The sequence below is a fragment of the Strix uralensis genome, chromosome 5 (assembly GCF_047716275.1).
Source record: "Strix uralensis isolate ZFMK-TIS-50842 chromosome 5, bStrUra1, whole genome shotgun sequence".
Taxonomy (NCBI): domain Eukaryota; kingdom Metazoa; phylum Chordata; class Aves; order Strigiformes; family Strigidae; genus Strix; species Strix uralensis.
The window spans coordinates 89,712,435-89,736,790 of NC_133976.1; the positions used below are offsets into that span (position 1 = coordinate 89,712,435).

The window sequence follows — 24,356 nt, forward strand, 5'->3', positions numbered from 1 at the left end:
AGTGGGTTCCTCCCAGCAGTGTGCCATAACCCCAGGGAGCAGGGTAGGGCTCGTGTGGGCACTGCCTGCTCTTCCTCTTGGAGTGGCCCTGTGGCGTTAGGGGCAGCAGCGTTCACAGGGCGAAAGAGAGAGGGAGCCTCACCTTAAAATCTACTGGTAAAGGTATTCATCCCAGAAGGGGTGGTAAAATCTGTCTACCCGTGTGGAGCCCTGGCAGTAGTTGTAGACAAACTTGATAGGAGAAGTCTGAACAGGAGAACTGGATGAGGTGTCTGTAGAGATCCGGCAGGGATTTGCATGTGTGCGTTGTGGGAGGGAGCTGTTTCCTTCCTCTCCTACCTCTGGGTCTCCACCCCGCAAACTGCATTTGTGGATCCAAGTGCCTGAATTTTTGCCTCAGTACTGGTTTTGATACTTAAACGTTAGCTTAGGATAATCCTAGATTTTTTTTTTATACACAGTGCTTTAAAAAAGTCATCTCCTTCAATGAGGATAGGTCCTGTGTTTTTTTCCATGCAGCGGTGTCTATATAAGTGAGAGTACCTGAATTGTCACAGTAATGGCTTCTCATAAAGATCAGAATTTGGAGGTGATTTTTTTTTCCTGTTTGTTTTGCTAAAAGGAAACAATGAAGTAGTATGGTAACATGTTACAAATAAAATGCAGTGAAACTAGGTGTGGGAGTTTCAACTTCTAGGGGAAGTAATTGTCAGCTTCAAGACCACCTTCTGTCACAGAGCCTGAAACCTTTCACTTGGTGCATGTGGAATAGTAGGTAGGTGCATCATACCATCGTTTGGAATCTATTATCTGCTTTAAAATATGCAAGAGTGGTGGCAAGAAAATATCAAGTGGCCCAGGTAGTTACTAGCCCTGTAAAGGATCTAGTCACAGGTGGCTGGGCAAGATAACTGGGGCTGTCTGAATCTCATAAACTGTGCTGAGACTTTTGGAGGGAGGCCGGTCTCGTCTCCTGGTTTGACTTGCACAGCTGCAGTGCTGCTCGCCTTGGGTTTGCTTCGCACTATGGCAGAGGAAGCTCTGCTTTGCATTTGTGGATGCCTTTACCTTTCGAGTAGATAATTTGAATGTAAAATTCATACAGAAATAAAACTTTTTCCTTCTGAAAAGAAGATTTATTTATTTTTCTTTAAATCAGCAAGTGGTTTTGGCCTTAAATATTTCCATGGGTTTCATTATATAATATAGGTTTCCGGTGCAAAAGGAAGCAGTGCAGGTCACTGCATCGGTAGCAAAGGTCAGTTGATTGTCTCTTATGGAATGCTTTGAAGTCGAATACTTACTGAGTAAGTGTCACGCTGCTCAATCTTTTTTTTTGGTTGTAATAGCAAATTTTATGATAAAATAAATTCGAGTTCAGTGAAATTTGATATAAGCAGATGGATTGAACACTTCCTGGACAACAAATAGCGTAAGAGCCAAGAACTTCATGGTAGAATAGTGTTGTGTTGTGAAACATGCTTATTTACATGCCTTGTGTGGTTACCTCTTGGTTTTATTTGGCATCCCTAGATATGAAAGAATTAAAGGATGCTATCTGACTTAATTTCTCTTTTGATAACTTTTTCATTAATAATGCTCATAAATATTTTTTTTGGTATCTTTTTACAGATTCTGAAGGTGTTTAAGCTCTGAATACTTACAAGCTCTTCATACATAGAAATGTCTGGCTCATACGATGATTCCGTTGGAGTAGAAGTTTCTAGTGATAGCTTCTGGGAGGTAACCCAAATGTTTTATCACAGTATTTTGATTATGGAAGTGTGATTTTTGTACATTGTAAACTGTGGAGAGAGCTGCAGTACAAGACACCTTTGGTTATTGTGAGCTGCAGAAATAGCCTTCAGGGTAGAAATGACCTTTTAGATTTTGGCCTAATTCTGTCACGGGTTTTTAACTGGCACAAACTTGAGGATTATCCATTTGGGTAGGATATGCAATTCAGAACTGAATCTTTGTCAGTTTTTATTGCCCGAAAGGGGTGTGGATGGGTAGCTTTAAAAATGACCAAGGGAATTAAGTGATCAATGTTAAATCTAAAGTAACTGGTTAAAGCCTACTGTAAGTGTACATAAATTACAGATGTAAGATAGTGTGTGAACATACTGCATGTTTCCTGTTTGTGTCTAGATAGAAGTATAAACTGTTTTGAGAGAAGTTATCTTAATGTGTATCTCAGTGTAGGAGCGTACACGCGGAAAGAGTACAAAGCACAGTGTAATATCAGTAATTTGTGCTGCCCAAATTTGAAGGCTTTTAGATGTTATGATAATTTGATTAAGCTTTAAAGAGAGCAAACGTGATAAAGCAGAAAGCATTTTACAAAGAAGTTTCTTGCAAGAAAAAGAAAGGTTTGACAGTGTCGGTACCGACATAATGACAGGTAAGTAAGCTGTGTGCAGATCAACTGTATTCAGCAGGCAGACTTCTACCATGTGACTGGGAGCTCTTTGGAGTTTGAGCTATAGCAAACATGAAAATGGCTAGCAGGAAAATGTCTGAATATTTCTGTTATCAGATACTGTGTAAGACGGCTTGGTTTTGGTGACCTAACACTGTGCTTCCCTTTAAATGAAAGCTTTTCCAGAGCACTAACCTGTGGTGATGGTGAGGGCATACTGCATCCTGATGCAGATCTCCCATTATTTTTCAATGCATTATCTGAAAGACCTAATGCCAGTGAGGTTCTTGTTTAGTAGACAGCTGTCATTTTTTGAGGAGACATATTTACTATTATCCCCTTTGATGCTGATCAGACAGCAGCAGGTATGCCTAAACGTTTGTGTAACTGCATGGAGAATCGAAAAGTGTGTGGTGTGACATCCCTGGCCTTCTGCAGAGATGGAGCTTTTATGGGTACATTGAGGTAATTGAACTAAACATGGAAAAGAGTTCTCAGATATAAATGATAAATGCTGAACTACTAACAGGAAGGATTGACATGGTAGCAAATTTTGACCTTCAGGCATGCTGTGCTTGGTAAATTTACAGAAATATGTTTATAAAGCTGTCTTAAGAGAAACATGTTTATAAACTTTTCTCTCAGTGGAAATAGCTGAGAATATAGTAAGCAAAGAAATTTCTGTTTCATTGTGCTCTGATACTCATCACAGGATAACTTCTTATCACGGGATATGAAACTATTGAAAGGGCCAGTAGTCTTGGCAATGCCATGTTACAGTGAGAAACAGGGATAATGTGGAACTTCTGGTTGACAGCCTTTCTAGTTGTGTGCAGCATCGCGTGGCAGGGAAGGTGAATTTATTATCCTGACACTGAACAAAATGCTTGGACTAGTGTACATCATAAGGGGCAGTGGTAAAGCACCTAAAGCTGTGCTGTTCACTGCAGTGTAGCCTTTATGGGGTATTTTGAGTGATTGCTTTTGTCCAGGAACAGTTTTCTTGTGACCTCTGCACTCCTGTGCATTTCTGTGAGGGTAACTGCATTTTGACACGCATGCCTGATGCTAGCCTGGAATGCATTTTGGTCTATATATACTTCTGATTATTCGAGTATTATAATTTAGTTGATTAATTTTAGTATTTTAATTTTAATTGTTTGAGTAATTTTAATTAAGGTATCCAGCAGTTTGCTTAGGCCAAGTAATGCCTTGGCAGAATGTATCATTTGACTTTAAACCTTGCCTTTCTACAGAGAAGCCTGACAAAACAGTAAGACAGGAATTACCCTTCAGATGAGAGTTAAGAGGGGGGAGGCTCGCCAGGCTTCTGCTTTTGGTAGAACACAAACCAAAAGTAAAGGAAGTCCTGTGCAAGTCTTAATAAATTTAACTTAAGAATAACTTTCAGTGTTAAGTGACATGCAGAAGCTAACAGCAAGCCTGTCGAACTTACTTACCAAACTCTTGTTTAAGTACTTCTGGTTTGAAGCCATCATTCCAAACTAAATAGGACTGAATTTTAGTTTAAAACTTGTCTCTTTTCCATATGTTCTGAATCAGTTATTTTGTTTGTGAAGATTACAACTTTGAATTCTAGTCTTAATCTTTCTTGAAATGGATAACTAAACTGCTTTGATCAATGTGTTTTGTCTGACTTTGATTAGAAAAGATGCAGTGTCTCTGGAATGCCAGCCTCAGTACTTCATGCCTCAGGTAACAAGAAGTAAAAAAAACTCTTAAACAATTTGGAAGTTGTATCATTACCCCAGATTTTGTTGTTTACACCCTTTCATTAGAGGTTTTTAAGATACTTGACATGATAGGGGGTTTTTTTCTTTGTTTTTAAAGCCAGCCTGCAGTTTGTTAAAAATCCACCTTGCTATGTTTTACTGCCACAGCTGAAAGCAGTGAAACTATTTAAACTTAGCCATGGCACCGAAGAGACAGTCTGGCAGGGTGAGCTTTTGAGTTCCCTCATACTCCAAAATAGCTCAAATTTATTTACCTTTGCTGCAAAGCCCGTCTTTTTCTTGAAAGACATTTAGGAAAGAGTGAGGTGGCTGGGTGTGGGACCTATCTGAAGAACTTACTGTGAAAATTTTTTTTTTGCTCACTGCATATCTCTGAAACTAAACCACTTTTATTTCTTGAATGTTGACGTTCTGTTGAACTGATAGTAAGAACTGTACTTAATAAAATGTTGATAAACCAACCTCAATGTTTTTGTCATTGCTGTTGACTGAAATTTCATACAATGTTGTCTTTAGGAAATGAAACACTTGGTTCTTAATCAGTGTTTTGGCTTTAGAAGCATTGGCTTTCTCTTGGAGTTGTTACTGCCTTTGCTAGGCTTCCTTATTACAAAGATAATTACTAGCAGTTTTCTCCCATGTGAATCTACAGTATATGGTTGCATGGCACTGAACTTACTGCTCTGATCTTGTCTGGTTGCGTGTGCTCGGACTGTCCGTGGAGCAATTCAGTGCAGGTTACTTAATCTAGGAAGCATTTTTTATTAGGTTGCTATTTCAATACTGTTCATGGAAACTTCCAGTTGTGGCGTTGAAAGTCAAGCTCAATGCTTGAAATCCAGAATGAATAGCAATTTGTTTCCTTCAAAGACTAGTATTTTTTTATTACTACATAGATATTGTTATCAGGTTCAGATTTGTGGTTGGGAAATAGTTCCCTTGTTGAGAGGGAACTGAAGAAGTTGCTGTTTGGACTTGTGTTCTTGGTGTTGACTTACTGGAGGTATATCAGTCAAAAAATGTGGGTAGGACAAGGCTCAGGCATAGGTAGTATCTTGTATCAGAACAGCTGATACAAGCAAAAAATTAGGCTTTTAGAAATATACATCTTTCTTTAGCATGAAATAGAAATAGCAGCAGCTTTCCCAATAAAATTGAGGAATTTTTTCAGTATTTAGTTAACCCAACCTACTACATCTATCAGGATGATAAATCCTTTTCAGGAGAAGAAATCTTTTATTTTCCTCTAATTTGTCGAGGTGTTTACCAAACAGAAGTACTTTAGGAGACAAAGAATTTCATACGTGTTTTCATGTAAGCTTGCTTAGAGAGCAAACAATTGCAAAATAGTGAAAGACATTCTGAAAGAAAATTGCCACAGTAACAGTGGAGGATTTCGTCAGAGTTGAAGTTGTAGTAATGCCTTAATTTACATAAGAAATGGAAACTTCTTTCATTCTTCATTTTTCTAATAAGCCTCAGTGTACCTGATGTATCTGGTTAAGCTGATGGTTCTCTCTGGGTGCAGAATTTTAAGACCAAGGAATCCTATTGACATGGTCCAAGAAGGAATTCCTTCACCTGTGTTACTTAGCTGACAAGGGTGGCATGCTTTGGGTAATCAAAGGTTATTGTTGGTGGTCTGGAGCAGGATGGCAGTAACTTTTCCAAGGGAAAGTGGAAAATTTGGAACCCGATGTGCAATTTGAAACCCTTTGTATTTCTTTCTCATCTGTCGTTTGGACTCTCAGCATTGGCATGACTGCTGCAAATACATCTCCATTTGTCATACACATTCATGCCACTTGCATCCAAAAATAGACGGTGGCAAAACTGGTTGGTTCTAACATTGTACTGCTTTAGTGAAACACAAGCAATGGATGACCCTATTGGCCTTGTTCTACTGAAGTAGTTTTGAAATGCTCATAAGAATTCGATACATTAATAATAAATGGCAGGCCAATTTTATGATGCGTTTTGTTAATTAAGCTCTGGCCTTATGCTTGCTAATCACTATTATGGTCACATGAAAAGAAAAATGCCTTGAGCAAGCTGAGACCAGTGCTATTGTTCACTTCAATACCCGTGAAGGAAAGGCAGTGAGTAAGCGTTCCTAGAGATCAAAGTAGAAGTGTATGCGTATCTTGCAAGGTAAGACATCAAAAGGTGTAGCTACCCTGCCCATGGAAGCACTTATTTCTGATGAGGCACCGGGCCCTCGCAGGCTGTGTGCCGCTTATACGTGTGCGTCCTTACTCTCCTTTATTTTCTGCTAGCATCAGCAGTGTGGAGCCCTCTCCATTTATTGCAGGGGTGTTTACCTGTCCTGTGAAAATACCTGCTTATCCAAACAAAAATAGTAATTCGGAACAGCAGCTAAACCAGCAACTGGCATTAGCTGTGTGGGCTTAGGCCTGTGACTGGCTCCCTTGGAGGACAGGGCCTGGTGTGTGTTGGGAGATGCCGAGCACGTGGCTTTCATTGCCTTCTGAAGTGTTTGCTGAGATACCCACTAGCAAGGTAAGATTTTCAGCTTGTTCAGAAATGAGAGGTCGGTCCCCTATGTAGTATGAGTGAATCACATTTGGCCACCATATGCATTCCCATTCTCTCCCCCCAAAAAAACCCCAAAGCAAAGCCCAAACCCAACACTCTGGGTAGCAGAGGCAGCTGATCTGGGACACGCCTCTGCCCGCTGTATTACGAACGGCCTGCTCAGATGGTGTTGGTCCTGCCCGTTTGGTACTCCCGACAGCTGTGCTTCATGCCTGCTGCTGTCAGCCGTCAGCTGCATGAGGGATCTGTTGAGAGGGGTGTGTTGGATGCAGGGAATTGAAGAGGGAGAGGCTCCCCAAACTCACTGCTGAATATTGAAAAGGTGTACCTGTGCTGAGGGATTTCAGTTACTTGTCCATGAATGGGTTTTGCTGATGAAGCAGACTGTTCTGTTTTGCTTTTTCATTTTAAAAATATTTGGACTCTGCTATCAGAGTACTGTATCTCCTATATGCATTTTTTCTCCTTTTAACATTGAGCAACATCATGTTCTCCATTTATATTGCCAGCTGTTTGCTTACTGCTATGTTTAACTTCAGATTTTGTGGGTTTAAGAGCTTCCTCGGGATTTTTCTTGCTACCAGTGGTGAATTTATATGGGTAAACTTACAGAACTTACACAGAGCTAGTGCTCTTAGGTACTTGGACCGTGTACGTGCTAATTATGCACCAAGATAATTATTTTTATTTACAAAAACCCCACAGTATTACAGATGTTAATGCTGGTTGAAATGTTTGGAAACTTCCTGTTTGATGTAGCTGGAAAGAAATAGGACTTCTGGTTAAATGGAATGCAGGAAATAGTAAGTGTGTCCCCGTATTGGCCATCCGTGTGCGTTGGTTTGACTACGAGCCTTCAAAGCTCATTGTTGTGTTTCCTGCCTATGAATATTTGCCTATAAAAACCCCTTGTTGTGTGCTATGGTGACTGACTTTCTTTCAGATGGTTCCAGTTCATAAAGGCTGACTAGTTATGAATAAGCTAGGCAAGCTTGGAGAAAGTTGATGTCAAATCTTACTTCAGGCATTTGAAACTCCTGAAATATTTGTGGTTATGGCAATCATCATGATATACTAGAATTAACTGACTGGAGTTTAGCAATAGCTGAACGTTTGCCACCTTCTGGGCTGCTAACAAATTAAAATACCCTTATTTTTCATTCAGTGTACCAGAAAAACCTGCTAAGTGTGTTTAACTCCTTACAGGCTTTTATCCCACTCTATGAATATGCTAAAAAAAAGTCTATTAGTTGTAGCCTAGATAATTTAAGATTCTCCCTTTGTGTTTAGTGCTGTGAAATTGTAAAATGATGAGGTTGTAAGCTCTTAAATATTCCCACTGAAGATCATAAGAGTGACAGTGCTTGGCTGCACTAGTACACTGGTGGTCACAAAGGAGAGATGACCGATGCTAACTCTGCAATACCAAATGCCTCATCCCAGGGAGCTCGTGGGGGTTTTCTCTAGTTATTACAGATTCTCAGAATCTTAGATTTGACAAAGGATTGAGGTGACATTGCTGTGTTTATGCATGAGAGGAAATACCAGAATGAGAAGGAATGTTTTATTGACTAATCAAGATGGAGATCTGAAGGCATCTATATGCCTGTAAGAGATAAATGGGGCCAAATAGGATCAACTGAGGCTTAGTAGTAGCAAAACTTGGTGTTTTTTTGCAGTGGAAAAGGGGAAACTGGTGACTAGCTCAATTTAGGAGGGAGGTGACACAAAGCTGTGAATCACAATTTTCACAGAATCCACTGATTGCATCAAGAAAGTGACCATTATAGTGGTATTTTGAAGAAACAAACTCTTGGGATTGTTTCCTTTTGAAGCCTTTCTGGCAGCTGAGGGTAAACAGCAACTGCATTTGGTATCATGTAATGTCTCTTGCTAAAATGAAAGCAGGATACAGTTTTTAAATAGCTCTCATTCTTCTCGAAACTCTAAGAAAGTTTATAATTTTACAATTTACCTTCCTGAAACAAACATTTCATTTGTAGGACAAGGAAACTAATAACTTCATGTCTTCTGCTGTCAGGAAACAGCCCAATGCTCAGGATGATCAGAAAGTTGTTCTAACTAGCAGGATCATATGGTCATGTACCGAACAGTGCTAGTGGAGACATCTGCACGCTGCAAGGCCTTATGTAAATGTGGCTCTGATGGAAACAAAGAAACACAGGAGTTTTGTTTGTTTTTTTTTTCTGGTCAGTTGCTACAAATAAAAGAATTTGTCATTTTTGTTTTAGCTCAAATACTTCTTGTGAAGGGGAAGGGGGAGGTCAAGCAGAACGTTTGCAGTCTACCTCAGAAATTGGAGAAAATAGTCCTGAATAAAATGATGTATTAAGTTATGTTGTTGTTCTTCAGAATTCAGGGTGTCTTTAGTGTGCTTCTAGGGTTTTAATTTAATTGTTTTAACTTATCTACAGTTAGCCTAGTACTTCCTTGGCTGCATAAAGGCTAGAGCTCTTTTCCCTTTTCTTGGCTTTGTGGTCTAAACACCTCGTGTGCTCTCGTACCTCCCAGTCTGCCTCCCACAGTGGCAGGCTGCACATCCCACTTCTCAGAAAAATTTGGCATGGCGGTGTCCATAACTTAAAATGCAATTTTTTCAATAACCCACTAGGTTTTTAAAATGTTAAATGCCAAGTATATAACTTTATGCTCTGTGTCATGAAACACAGAAAAATGCTCTATTTCCAAAATTCAAGCATTCCTCATAGGACGTGAAATTTGAATGTGATGTCTAACGTACTTTAAACTCATAAATCAAGTGAACTCTTTTTTTGGCTGGTATAAATATTGGTAAAAAAGGCTTTCTTTTGAATACGGGGTGGTTATTTTCTAGTATTGTAGGCCTGGTTCTTGTTTATACTGGTTCTAAACTATGATGCTAGTTCTGTGGTCTGCATGCAGCTCTTTAAAGGTGGCCTGGTGTGATAATAGTGAGCGGACCACAATAAGTCAGCTAAATTCAGTTCTCTGAATACCTATCTGAGATTTGGCAACTGCTAGATATTACCATGGGGTTAGAATTTGCTCAGACAACACAAAATGAAAGCATTAAAAATACCACGAGCTAGCCAGCTCCCATTCAGTATTAGCATTTAAAATGCTGATTTAATAGTGAAAATTTATGAAAGGAAATGCTCATGCTAGACACAAATCCCTGGGCATGTAACTGGAGACACAAATTGATGCTAATACAGGGTTTCAGTAGTTGTGCCAAGGTAGCATAACCTGTTTTAACAGTCAGCTTGGCTGTGAACCTACAGCTGCAGTAATTTTGAGCAGATGAATGATTTGCCCTTCCATGACAAAGGCTTTAGAAAGAATTGGAGGTATTTAATTTTCTTAATGCTTTGATTGCATATGTATATTTGTTAGTGTACAGTGTTAGTTTGAAACTGTCTAATTTTCTATTTCTACTGAAAATGAGAGGCTTTTTTCATACTTGTTAATCGATGAAATCTGTTTTGACATGGATACATCGACTATCGATTTTTGGTGTCAGCTTCTTCATGATGTTGGTAGCTTCTTATCTTCAATTATATTGTGACTTATGTTTAAAGGCAGGGGTTGTGCATGCACTTTTTTTTTACATTATTCAGACGAATCTGTGACTGCTAACTAATACTTTTCTTAGATGCTACCTACATTTCTTTGATCTCTTGAAATGGATCTAGTCCAAAAGCAAAAATGTGACCAAATGATTGCTTTGAAGGTACTGCCTAAAGGAATTGGTTTTGTCCAGTTATTCATAGAATCACAGGCTGGTCTGGGTTGGAAGGGACCTTAAAGCCCATCCAGTGCCACCCCCTGCCCCAGGCAGGGACACCTTCCACTAGCCCAGGTTGCCCAAAGCCCCGTCCAACCTGGCCTTGAACCCTTCCAGGGAGGGGGCAGCCACAGCTTCTCTGGGCAACCTGTGCCAGGGCCTCACCACCCTCACAGGGAACAATTTCTGCCTTAGATCTCATCTAAATCTGCCCTCTGTCAGTTTAAAACCGTTACCCCTCACCCTATCCCTATCCCCTCCTCGCCCAGCCTGGATTTGTGCTGGGGATTGCCCCGACCCATGGGCAGGACCTTGCCCTTGGCCTTGTTGAACTCCATGAGGTTGGCCCATCCCCCCTCTCCAGCCTGCCCAGGTCCCTCCGGATGGATCCTTCCCTCAGCGTGTCCCCGCACCACAGCTCGGTGTCGGTGGGAACTTGCTGAGGGTGCCTCGATCCCGCTGTCCCTGTCCCCAACAGAGATGTTAAACTGGTCCCGACCCTTGAGGAACATCACTGGTTTCAATTTTTTTCCCCCAGCTTTGATGAGGAGTCCTAACATATGTCTGTATTTATCAGCATAGTCACTTATTGTTCCAGCACTTAATGTAGGTTTTTCCCCTTCTAAGAGTATTTTCCTACATATATTGAAGAGTTTTTTCTCAAGCAGATGGCCTGTATGTACATCTGCTCACAAGTTCTGAATAAATGTGAACCTAAAAGTTGGATAGTTTCCTGTGTTTGAGATGTGAATTGGATAGAATTCAAATGTAAAAATTACAAACACGCTTTAAGTATTTGAATGTTTAATCTACTGCCTTACTGCTGATCTTTATTTTTCAGTCAGGTGGTTAGGGCAGATAAGAAACGGACTGTGATATTTAATAGGCTGTGCAAATTCTGTTAACCGAGTTCTTATGTGTTGTTTAATGTTTACAAAAGCCAACCAGAGTGACCTTGGAATCAGTGGAAATATTACTCTGGGAACAGTATCGGGCTTTTTTTTTTCCCCCCCTTCAGTCATCTAGACTGGTGATTCCATGTTGGTGTGTACACAAAAATGAAAGAGGATTGTTAATTATTTAATGGAATTTCATTATATAGTGTGCATCTTTCTCCATATCCTCATCTTTTTGTAGCTTGTACACTGCACATCTGTGGTTTTTTTCTTTAGAATTCCCAAGTTAGTTCTAGGTATGGGAGCTCCATGTCATTGCCGTCAGTATCTTCCCACATTAAATTCTACTGTCCACTTTTGGCATAGGTGCTCTCTGGTTTGTCAGCAGTGAAGCACAGCTGTAACAAAGGGCACATCCGCTCTCTGCTGTGTATGTAGTGATTCTGCTCTCTCCATACTGCCTTCTGAAACAAAAAATATTATTATGCTTGATAGAGATGTCGCAATACTCCTTTGCATGTCTTTGCAGCTTTATTAATCCTGAAAGATTAAACACAGAATAAAATTAAGGCATTAGGTACTTAATAATCATGGAAGAGGGAAAACCTGTATTTGTGTTAAATGCCTTGATTATCTAAAACAGTACCAAGAAATAATAATGCAGAACAATTGTGATGACTGCCTGTAATTACATTGCAGTACTAATAAAATATAATAAAGCTTTCACTTTTAAAATTAATAACTCTTTTACAGGAGAACTTGTGGCCTTTGTGGTGTTACTGCAGTTAGGTTTTAAGATTAGTTGAAAAATATGCTATAATTGATTAATTCCTACTAGTAGATTATCTTGCTCCTAGGAAACAGTATTTGTGTTAATTAGAGATTTATCTTGGTTTTGGAGCTTTCAAGCAGCAATTGTTAAGTATTTCTTTCTTTATAGGTTGGAAATTACAAGCGGACAGTAAAACGAATTGATGATGGTCACAGACTTTGCAATGATCTCATGAACTGTATTCACGAACGGGCCCGAATAGAGAAGGTCTATGCTCAGCAGCTTACAGAATGGGCAAAAAGGTGGAAACAGCTTGTGGAAAAAGGTAATACATTCTGATTTTAAACTCTGAAAACTTTCTTAAACGGAAAGAAATGTTTCTTTTTATCTTTGTTTTGGTAAGTACAAAGTAGAAATGTTGTACTTTTTAGCCTTTAATGGAGCCTTTGCAAAAGGCTCAGTAATGTAACAAGTGATCAAGCTTTTCATGATTACAAACAAAGCCCTGCTCCTTTGCTAGTTTGCTTGTTTCTTACAGAAGCAAATGAATCTTGCCTCTGGTGTTGAGGTATCCAAGCAGATTCAGTTCTAGAGAACTGGCTGTTTCTCGGTAACTAATGGTATAGAACAGTTTGAAAAGTGTGTCTGAATAATAAGGGGCAGTGGTTGTGGGGGAAAGGCTGTAATAAAAGAGCTAGGCATTGCTCTAATGGAAGGCTAATCTGATACCATTGTATTCTGAAGTAGTTTGTCCTTTCCTGGTTATCCCTGCTTCGAAAAGGATGTTGAGAAGTTGAAGGCAGTTCACAGAGGAGCTAACAGGCGGAATCCTGAGAGTCATGGTACAGGGAGGAGGAGGCCAGACTAAATGAGTATTAATTCCTCTGGTGTAAAAACTTGTAATATTCTAAATCTATCTGAAAAGAAACTATTCCCTTTTCTAGGTTTGCATTAATATTGCTGTTTACAAGTGCATATAAATCAATAGCTTCAGGTAGTTTCTTGGGAATATAAGTTCCATGTGGGTGACGGTTACTGAGAATGACACTTTCTGTTGTGTTTAGGCCCACAGTATGGAACAGTAGAAAGGGCTTGGTGTGCTTTTATGTCAGAAGCTGAAAAAGTGAGTGAACTACATCTAGAAGTGAAAGGTTCACTGATGAATGAAGACTTTGAAAAAATCAAGAACTGGCAGAAGGAAGCCTTTCATAAGCAAATGATGGGAGGATTTAAGGAAACCAAAGAAGCAGAAGATGGATTTAGGAAAGCTCAGAAACCCTGGGCAAAAAAGCTGAAAGAGGTACAGCAGTAGATTATGTATTAGATATCCTGTGTTACAATATATTAATGTCTCAAATCTCTATAAGGGAGTAAACTCCCTATTCTCTCTGCTGGACCCTCCTTTCTCAAAAAGATCTCTTGCTTTCTGTCGTCTTCTGAAAATAAGTGTTTTTCTCTTGGTGTCTACTAATCTTGATGACTTCAGTGAAAAACTGGAATTTAAGCTATCATTTTAACAATATCTGATTTCATGCATTTGAAAGTTGTGAATTGCTCGAAGAAATGAGCAGGGGAAAAGTGTTTGTGGGTTTCTTTCCTTGTCATGCAACGTTATTCTTAAATAACAGGCTTGTAGAAGAAGGGGAGCAGGAGAACATGGGCATGAGATAAAAATGTTCTGTTGGGCACTTTCTGTAAACCTTTTCTTGAGTCTGTTCCACACTTCTCTAAGCTGTATGAGTGACATTTCTTGCATGGTGAGACAGTACTGATTCATAAGTACTGCAGTAATTTCCTTACTTTGGTTCTTACATATTGCTCATTCCTTGGCCTAAAGGGGGGGGGGGGGGGGGGGGGGGGGGGGGGGGGATAAAAAAGGAACATCCTGAAACAAAGCCTGACACTTTCTTCATTGCAACATGATTATAAGGCTAAACAATTCAGTTCATGGTTGTTGTATAAACTGTCCCAGATGCAGAGATTTAAATCTACTTTGTAGGTGGAAGCTGCAAAGAAAGCATACCATGCGGCCTGCAAAGAGGAGAAACTGGCTATATCCAGAGAAACAAACAGCAAAGCTGATCCAGCACTAAATCCTGAACAACTTAAGAAATTACAAGACAAAGTGGAGAGAAGCAAACAAGATGTACTAAAGGTACACTGTACGCTAGCACACTGTTAATGTGCAGTGTTTTTAACCTGTAGCTTGTGCATATTTAAGCTTTTTTTTCTTCCTTAATGTGCTGTGGGCTTTCAGTAATGGTCCTATAGCAAAGCCTAGAGCTTTGTCCAAAGCAGACGTCATTGCCAAGTTCTCCTGTGAAGAAGGGATAATGTATTGCCTCTACTTCAGGTAAGTACTTTCAGGAGGGAAGGAAGCAGGAGAGGACAGAAAACTTCTAGGACAGAGTTGTACGCATTTAGTAGTGAGAGTCGAGTTGTTTCACTTGAGAGGCTGTGGGCGAGGTGCTTAAAGCCTGCTGACAGCACCTAACCTTGTAGTCATTCTTGACTGCAGAATGTATTTTTTAAGAAAGTAACCTGATACAATCCATTTAAATAAAAGTAAACACAATTATGGAAATGCCATTCTGTTGCCCAGTTTGGTTTCTCTTGTTAGCAGACTGCTACCAAAAGGCTTTTCTTGTGTGACTTTCTTCGAGACATCTGTTCCCTCTGAGAATGCTATTCTTGATCTGTTGCATCAAGTAGATCTCTTCATTTCTGCCTGTGGACTACTTCTGTAAATTAGTGTAGAGTCTGAGGTTCTCCCTGTTCACCAAGATCACAGCATATTGCAGTTTATGTGCACGGGGATGGGTGTATACAGTGTTTGGCTTTTTTGGTCATAACTCACAGCGGATTACGTATATTACTGAAGGGGAAAAGGCAACACTTTGAAATTGTTTGGAGATCTTTATGTAGGACCTGTAACTAGAAAGGCTGCCTGCTCTGATTTACTCTGTGGCTCCTTTGGTTTTTATCTTTAGTATTACATTAACATTTGTCATGGTTTCTGTTAAAAAGCCAGAGAAGAGGCTTCAAACTTTCTCGTAACTGCTCTGCAGTTCTGTTCGATAACTCTCGTTGTGACCTGACATAGGTACTGTGGTCAGGAAAAGAGAATGCAGTTTGGGGACTTCTGGCCCAAATCTTGGCAGTTACTACATTGATGAGTCTGTTATGTAGGGTAGTAATAAAATATATTGCTAATTGTTTGTTTTTCCACCCCCAGACAAAAGAAAAGTATGAAAAATCACTGAAAGAATTAGATAATGCCACTCCTCAATATATGGAAAACATGGAGCAGGTATTTGAACAATGTCAGCAGTTTGAGGAAAAACGCTTACGTTTCTTTCGAGAAGTGTTACTGGAAGTTCAAAAACACCTTGACTTGTCTAATGTTGCAAGGTAAAACTGTGTAAGACTTCAAAATTAATGCTAATACTTTTCAGTGAAAAGTAATCCATTCTTCAAGCAGATCAGAATTTGGAATCTGATTTGTTTCTAATGTGTTGCTTCAATTTGTTTTGTCTAAGATGAGATTAGCATCTATCCCTAACATTTGCTAGTTTTATTTAACAGAGTGTTAAATGAACCAAGAAACCCTCATTCTCATTGTATTTTTATAATCAAGTGTGTGCCAATTAGAAAGGATTCGGAGCTTAAAACTTAAAAATGCTGGAGCAAAGACTGGGAAAGGAGGGGTTTGGTGTATTGTGTGTCTTGCATTGTTTATTGGAGAACAGGCTAGAATTTATTAGTGTAAGACAGCATGAACTTTGTAGCATAAACACATCTATTGTTAAAATGAGAGCTCAGGCTAAAGGAATTACCTAAACTAATGGATGAATGTTAAAGATCCATTGGTTGACTGTCACTGAACTCTTGTCCATCTCTGTCTACTTTTTATACTGCGGTATGTATAAAGCATGTCTTGTACTTTGTTCTCTCTCCCTGGACCCTCCTGACTACATTCCAATAAACTTCTGCTCGGGAGCTCAAAGCGGAGCCCATACAGTTTATTTGGTCAGACTGTGGCATGTCATCAACTGCTACAGGCCATTTTGGTTCTAAGCTACTTCAGTATGTCAGCAAGACAGTGGTTAGAATGTTTTTGTTTCTTCTGCATTTGAGAAGGCAGACACTGGAATACTTGCAGCAACTACTGTAACACTAGTGGCTTTTTACATCCCACTTGGAACTGCAGCATTCCATGTGCACTCTGGGCACTTCAGCTAAAAGGAGACAAGTGTGCTCCTGGCTGGCTGCTCATTTCTGTCCCTCTTCTGCCAGTGACAGAACTCTGATGGCAGTCCAAGCGGTGGAGTTAAGGAGCTGGCCAGGGTAACCTAGGGCAAGAAGAATCTAGTTTAGTTTTAACCCTGAATGCCAGTGTGGTCATAAGCAAAGGGGGTGACATAGGGGCAACAGCAAGCAACAGGTAAGGGCAAGGTCGCTTATTTTAGCATCTTTGTAATTTTGTGTTGCTTCAAAGTTCTTATGGAAGTGCTGTGGAAGACAGGTTCTTTTTACTCTGATCATTAGGATTGCTGCCTCTTTGAATTCAGTTTAATCGGGTTGAAAAAAACCTACAGAACAGAAATAAGTGACAAAGAGTTGACTTAAAGGGCAAGGTTGGGGGAAGGCTACAGAAGATGACCAAGTGGAGGGGCAATCATTTCCTTTTAAGATACTTAGGAGGTCCAGAATTAGTCTTACGATACATTAATAAAGTGCAAATAAAGAACTATTAGGATAAAACTAGGGATAAAGCAACTGTCACTGTTTATCTCTGCTTGTTCTAATACACAGAGATAAAAAGTGTAGAATAAACACCCTAAAGGAAGTCTGATTTTTAACTTTCTCAAGATTAATAATGCTGAAGAGCGGTCCAGAAAGCAGCCCTGCCCTGTTTTCTACAGATAGACCTCCAGTTTATCACTGATTTAACTGATGGCTAGTGAGTCATTCAAAATTATTCATTCCCTTTCTCAAAATACATGCCTTTCTATTGCTTAAATACATTCAAAGAACCACTGATGTAGAAAAAACCCATACTGCATACATGTTAAAGCAGATAAGTAATATACAGAAATTGACAAATTTGGAAGTATATTTTGAGAAAATATGACTCTGACAAAGTAGCACTAATGAATTCTAATTCTAAATTTTGTGTGACTCTGGAAGGATCTCCCCAAATTCTCTAGCTTGACACAGAACTGCTAGTCTGTCTTCTCTTATTGTAAGCCTTGTAGCTGTTGTGTTAAGACCTCTTTGTACTCTGAGTTATATATTGGGTTTTTGGTATAAAACAATTGTATTTGTAGTCACAGTCTGTAGAGCAAATACATTATGTGCATGGTCTAGGAGCAGGGGACCGAAGCTGTATCTGCAATGTGACTTCTGTAAAATACTTCATAGTTATGAGAACTCAACTTTAATGAAAAACAATCAGACTAAGAGATAATAATAGTGAGGTTTTTTTATAGTATTTAATATTTTGTATAAATAGTACCATTTAGTAAAATCACAGAGTACCTACAACAACAAAAGCAGTTAGCAGATATTATACCTGCATAGGAAAAGGTTTAACCCATTTAATACTACTTCAGGTTTGAGACTTCTATTTTTATGACTTATAATTCTCATTGGATTAAGACAGGAGTTTTCACAGAATGTTACAGATTTATCACAAACAGTTTCTATTGTCTTGTACACATGCTTTTAAATTCAAGAAACTTCCAGACTGGTGTTCAGTAATTTAAATACAATCCTACGTGAATCTTACACTTAGTGACAGCCAATTAAGTTACCTTACATGAGACATAATTCTAAAATCTGGCAAATAAGGATTTTATGTTTTTGTGAATTTTCAGCAAGCTTACTTGTTGGACTGCTCTTGCTTTTACAGGCAGCTAATAGGTCTGTCAGCCTTAAAAAGTCTGTCTTGCTGTAAGGTTTTTTCAACACTATTGTGAACTTTGAAGTAATTTTTTTAAAAATCTGACTAGGGGATTTGCCGTGTTTCAAAATGTTATACTAAATTTGAAGACAAATTTGTTTTGCAGTTACAAAAATATCTACCGTGAACTGGAACAGAATATCAAAACAGCAGATGCTGTTGAAGACCTGCGGTGGTTCAGAGCTAATCAAGGTCCTGGGATGTCAATGAATTGGCCTCAGTTTGAGGTAAGGCAGAGTACTTAAAACCCAGACTTGTTTCGTCTGGTTTTTCCTCTTTGCTTCTTGTCGTATTCCTTTCTGGTATAACTCTTAAATTCAGGCTTCTAGCAGTGATTTTTTTGTTTGTTTGTTTTTACAAGTCATAGTAGTTTTCTTTTCTTGATTTCCATTGGGCTCTCCTCATTCCCCCAACATTTGGAGGTGATTGTATCAAGCACCTATTCAAAGGAAAAAGGAGTAAACCAGAAAACTCTATAGTGATTTTTTTTTTAAAGCTAGAGTCATTACTGAAGTCATTAGTAAGCCACGGTTTAGTTGAAACACTTCTGACACCTGTATGTGTTATCCTATACGTTTTACTTCTCCCCTTTGGTGTCAGACTTCAATTTGAATCTCCTTGCTGTTAGCATGTAATTATAGTGTAGGCAGCAAAACGTTGAACTAAATACTTCCAATTGGTCCTGAAAATTGGTATTTATAACTCTTGACTAGTTTTTTCAGTACTGTTATATTAAAAAAAGTTCCACTTTTAAACAGTTGGTAATTGTATTGCTGAATAACATCTTCAAAAGAAAGGAGTTTAAGGAGTATTCTGCTAGCTTGGCCTACAAGAAACAAGTACCAAAATGTATCCGTGCAGATCATACTATCAGAGTATCAAATAGCTGCAACTGGGATGGGTTTGACCAGAATCATGGGTTTAGTTTAAAAAATTTCTAGGCATTAAATTAATGGAGTGGAAGCATCAACTCTGGAGTGTTCACTGTTCCCTTATTAACCATAATGGAAAATAGAACTTGTTCTTGAAATTCTGAGTAACTTTAGATTAGAAAGTTTGAGGAAGAAAACTCCTAACAGTACTGCAGAATTTCTTTACCTGAAATGCTGAACTACAGCTACTTCTGTGTGGGGAAATTACCATCATCTTTTATAAGCATTACAATTAACAGATTAAATACTGTTGTTACTATTTTTCTAATTTTTTTTTCTCATTTACATGCTACAAGGATGATGTAAGTAAAAAAAGTCATGATCAAATGAATATGAAATTACATTATGAACTGCAAATATGCTTAGGTCAGTGGTCTTTAAACTATGGTAACTCAGAAATCCAGTATGTATTTGTACAAAGTTAAAATAATGAGGTATCTGTGAAAAGTTGGCTAGAAATCACTTTGGCTGTGCTACCTGTATGAACCAGTAGTAACAGGAACTCACAAAATCTTCAGTTCCTGTTAAAAATACTTATCTTGGTTTGCTATACAAAAGATAGCATTTATCTCCTGACTTCTTTTATCTGTAAGGCTTCTGAGATGAAACATGTTTCAGCATCGGATATTTGCTTGCATCCAGTTAGTTCTCTGGTTCCTGCTCTGTACCAGTATGCAGCTTAATTTGACTTGATAGGTTGAAATTGCCGTGAGGTCTCATCGTGCCTTTCCATCTGCCTTCTGAAACATCTGAATGGCTCCAAACATCAAGGAGAGGATTACGAACGGCATCACCAGTCTTGTCAACAGTTGTGTGGATTTGAGCCTTAACTCTTATGGGTGGCTTTTAAGGACAATAAATTCCACTAAATCTAGAGCGAAGTACCTGAAGGGCTCCAATCTTAGGGACAGGAGCAATGTTATACAATGAGTTTAAAAACGAGCTACTTTGTAGGTCATTCTTGGAGCACTTCTTGAAGTAAGCCCTGTCTTAGACTATAATACCTTTGTAAATTAAATGAAAGGTTTACCTCTTAAATCCGGATGTCTTGGCATTATTTGAAACAGTGAGCCCTCTTAATACAATTTTTAGAGTCGCACTGGTCAATTCCTTTGATTTCTCCAGTTGTCTACCAGCTGTCTGGTATTTGAAGTCATTTCAGGGTGTTCAGAATACTAATCAGGGAAGTCCAGGTAACCCTGGGATTTTGCAGGGAGCACAGATAGCTCTCTGCATTGCTAGGCGGGGAACTAGATGAGAGCTATAACTGAAGCAGAGTATCTTATCTTTTTAATAATTATTTGTACTGTTTTATGTATAAACGTGTGTTCCATAACACAATTTGAAAATTAAATGTGATAACTGTTCAATTAAATTTCTCAGTCACATTCTGCATTCATTGACAGGAGTGGTCTGCAGATCTGAATCGCACGCTCAGCAGAAGAGAAAAGAAGAAGGCTTCCGATGGAGTGACTCTGACTGGGATTAATCAGACGGGAGATCAAGTTTCACAGCCTAACAAACATAGCAGGTATTTTTTTCTATGTCTAAAAAGACTAATTGGAAAGGATTGTTACTTTCAAGTACGCTAAGCTCTACAGGACCAGAAAGTCACTGTCCGACCAAATGTTAATTATCTGTGAGCATTTTTGTGATGTTTCTGCAGCTCACAATATTTTGGGAATTATTCTCCATTTTATAGTTCTCTTTCCATTGGGAATTAAAAGAAACCAAACTCCATGAGAAACTGAACTTTCTGTAGCTAATGTGGTAGTTAGTCTGTTGCTATCTTCCCATCTTTAGAAATCACAATTATGCTTTGAAATCTTAAATTGCAAAACGCTTAGTCACTTCAGAATTCTGGATGTGATTAATACAAAACTGTTGACATCAGCTGCTTTAGAAAGGAATGAAACTGGCTAGAAAAATCGCACTGCCTTTTATTGCAGGCAGTAAGAAAAAGAAATTGTGGTCCACGGAGGATAGTCTAATTCTGGAGGAATGTGAGACTTTCCGAACTTTCTTGGGTCTAATGCTACACTAGATGTTTGGGTTTTTGTTTGGTTGTTTTGGGGTTTTTTTTGCTGGAAAAGGGGTCTGCTAAGAAACTTTGTGGGACACCAATGACAGTGTTTTACTCTTAAACAGATAGGGTCACCATAATGCTCTTTCTTTTCCAAATTAGCAGTCTTAGTGTCCAGAGTAACACAGTGCAGTCAGTACAATCAAGTTACAATCCCTTTGAAGATGAAGAAGATACTGGGAGTACTGTCAGTGAAAAGGAGGACAATAAGATCAAAAAGTTGGTGAAATGTTGTTTTCTAATTGTTTTCACACTTGCACTTTCTCTATCCAGGGCTCTCTGGTTTTGGTTTCTGTAACACTACGCCGGTCAGTGCATGAAGCCCTTCTGAGCGGTTGTACAAGCAACTCTGTAACCTGACTTGTCTTTCCTAACAGAGGCCATATCTGTTGCCTTGATCGTTGGTTTGAAACTCCTGGGGTTATTGGCAGTTGCTAACAGAACTGCTGTTGCTGTTTTCCTTCCTTTACCAGTCCTATAAAGTGTTAAAACTGGTGGGTTTTTCTAGTGAAACGGGTTCTGGAGCTTTAGTGCTCTGTGTGTTCTCGCTGAATAAATCTGCTTTTACGATTGCTTTCTTTTTATTTAGGACCTTCTCCAACAGCTGCCTGTTGCTTCAGTATGCACACAGGGATGTCATAACACTCTTACATGGCATGTGCATGCTCAACAGTGAACTTTTCTTTAAATGATCAAGTTGTTGCAGTATAATGAAGTTTCTTTATTAGGGGATTGCAACATACAAAAAGTGTTGAAAGCTATTGTAGAGGTGCATAGGGATTTGGGAGGAAGGTTCTGCAAAGCAATTTAAATGTCTTATCCTAAACCAGATAATTCCTCTCATCTACTACCTGCACACCTTTCACCTTTCTAGAGTAAGGAGTCCCATGGATTATATAGATTACTTGATGGAGAAGTTTTTAGAGTTTGGGGAGGTTGTCTTTTTATCTTTTTTCTCTTTGCCTTTTTCTAACTTTTCAAATGTATTGCAAGAATGCTTGCTTTTTTTTTTTTTTTTGAATGAGGCATTGTCAGCTATAGATAGGTGAGAAGATACCAGAAATAAAGTTTCAAAGTTGGGCCTTAGAGTGAAGTTCAATTGGGGCAACTGATATCTTAGTGGTATTTATAGTCTCCTATTTTAAGAGCAGAAAATAATTTAAAAATTGTTTTCAGTGTTAGCAGCTATGAAAAAAACCAAAGCTACCCTACAGATTGGTCTGATGAAGAGTCCAACAATCCCTTCTCTTCTACTGATGCCAATGGAGACACCAATCCGTTCGATGAAGATACCTCTCCTGCCATGGAGGTGAGAGTACGTGCACTCTATGACTATGAGGGCCAAGAGCAAGATGAGCTCAGCTTTAAAGCTGGTAAGTTTACAGCATTCACCTAAAATATTTATCAAAAGGAGAAAGGGGGGGAGGAGTCTTTCTCTTCAGCTTTTGTTCTCTCTGCATGTACAACTCCACTTACAGTATCCCATGGAACCCCCACCCCTCCTGATAGTGCTTCCCAGTATCCCCTGTTAGGAAGCACTGGTTTCTAAGCTGTTGGGATACAGCTGTTTGGGATATTCCTTCCTCACCATCTTGTGTTAGAGAGCTGCGGAATTGATAATACCACCTCCTCCTCTTCTTGGTGACAGCAGCAGTTGCTGCTTTTAGCCGTCTAGAAATGCCAACCCTATAGAGTTGGTAAGGAAGAGACTACAGCAGCTAATCTTAAAACAATATCTAATTGACTGATACTTTTTCTGTTTAAACTGGAAGCATCCCTTTTTTGGCCTCCAATTTCCTACAGTGCTAACTTTTAAAGGTTGAAAGCTTACTCATGGACAGGTAACTTCCTTCTCCCTCTTTCCATCCCCCTTCAGTGTATGTTGAACACAGTGACTGTCTTTACCTGGTTTTTCATCTTACATTATATTGCGGTACACTGACTGTACACCTCCCTTCTCAGGATGTTGTATTTTCCTTGAGCAGCTTTTTCCTTCTTTTACATTTTCCCTCACTACTACAGGAGTTGAGAACCAGAACAGAGGCAAGGCAGGAGATGTCTGTGCCACAGTGCGTTTGCAGGCACAGGAGGCTGGTGGAAAGGTGCGATGGCCGCAGGCCGTGGGTGCTGCTGCCTCCGGTTTGTCTGGGCTGGTTCCACCGGCCGGTGTGTGCGGAGCGGCCGCGTGCCCGGGCATCCTGCCCAGCCCCCGAAGTGGCCGGGCAAGGCTTCCATCATCTGGCCAGCCCGCAGGCAGCACCCTCTAGTGATGGAAGGGGAATTCTACACCCTGCCCGGGCTTTCAGAGCTCTAATTTCAGCCAGTTTTCTACTGGCTCACTCAGAATTGCACGTGGAAAAGCTGACTAACCAACAATTCCAGAGCAGTTTAGCAAAAGCAAAGGGCACCTCAGTTTGTGAAAATGAGGCAGGCAGTGCTGCTGATCTCATCTCCTCCCGTTTGCTTGCCACTGGTTCCCTTCTCCTGTAACGAGCGACTGAGCTGTGGAGGAAGAACAGGATTCAAGTATTGGAAGCTTGAGAAGGCTTTGGTTCTCCTTTCAGCTGGGGTTTGTAAGTGTGCTGCTCCTACACCCTCTGCCGTGGGTCTTAGATGGGTGTTAGGGCTGAAGGTTACCCTGGTAACCAGAGCCGTGGGGTAGGTTATGGAGGGAGGTGGTACTCACCACAGCGTGCCCCAGGCCTGGCCTAGGGCAGTCTGTGCGGTTTAAATGGAAAAGCCCCACGGCTCAGGTGGTGGTGCTGCTCCTGCCTGTCGCTTGCCTCCCTCCTTTCCTAGTAGTGAAACTATGAAAACATCTGACTTTTCTTCTTTGTGGACAAGTATTGTAGCCTTCCGGAGAGGAGCGGGTTAGTTTGTCCATTCCCTTTGCCGGACTGTGCCCTGGCAGGGGACGGCAGGAACAAAGCATCTGGCGCTTTCTCTGGAATGCGCAGGGACCACAGTTACTCCTCATTCTGTGGACTCTAACGGCTCCTTTTGTCCCGGCAGGGGATGGCTGCTAATCCTCTTGAAATACATCTGTGTAGTGCCTGTGAAGCAAGGATGGCATTCCAAGGGTTTACATAACCAGCCTTTCAGTGGCAAGATTACGCAATGTTGATACACACAGGTGTAAGGGTTAAATACAGAGTTAGGTGTTCTGTGCTGGAGCACCAGCCCTGGGACCTG

At 39.8% G+C, this 24,356-nt stretch overlaps 1 protein-coding gene across 3 annotated transcripts in view; it reads left to right on the forward strand.

Moving 5' to 3' along the window:
• PACSIN2 (protein kinase C and casein kinase substrate in neurons 2) overlaps positions 1 to 24,356 on the forward strand; it is a 62,414-nt gene that overhangs the window by 33,770 nt on the left and 4,288 nt on the right. For 2 of the 3 annotated variants that reach the window (XM_074872182.1, XM_074872183.1), the window contains 9 exons: positions 1,633 to 1,743; positions 12,353 to 12,509; positions 13,249 to 13,484; positions 14,184 to 14,339; positions 15,420 to 15,595; positions 18,256 to 18,376; positions 20,488 to 20,612; positions 21,267 to 21,383; positions 22,341 to 22,537. In XM_074872182.1, coding sequence (XP_074728283.1) covers positions 1,684 to 1,743; positions 12,353 to 12,509; positions 13,249 to 13,484; positions 14,184 to 14,339; positions 15,420 to 15,595; positions 18,256 to 18,376; positions 20,488 to 20,612; positions 21,267 to 21,383; positions 22,341 to 22,537 — 1,345 coding nt within the window. In that variant the 5' untranslated portion in view covers positions 1,633 to 1,683. The remainder of the gene's footprint in view (positions 1 to 1,632; positions 1,744 to 12,352; positions 12,510 to 13,248; positions 13,485 to 14,183; positions 14,340 to 15,419; positions 15,596 to 18,255; positions 18,377 to 20,487; positions 20,613 to 21,266; positions 21,384 to 22,340; positions 22,538 to 24,356) is intronic. The other variant, XM_074872185.1, reaches the window with a different exon arrangement.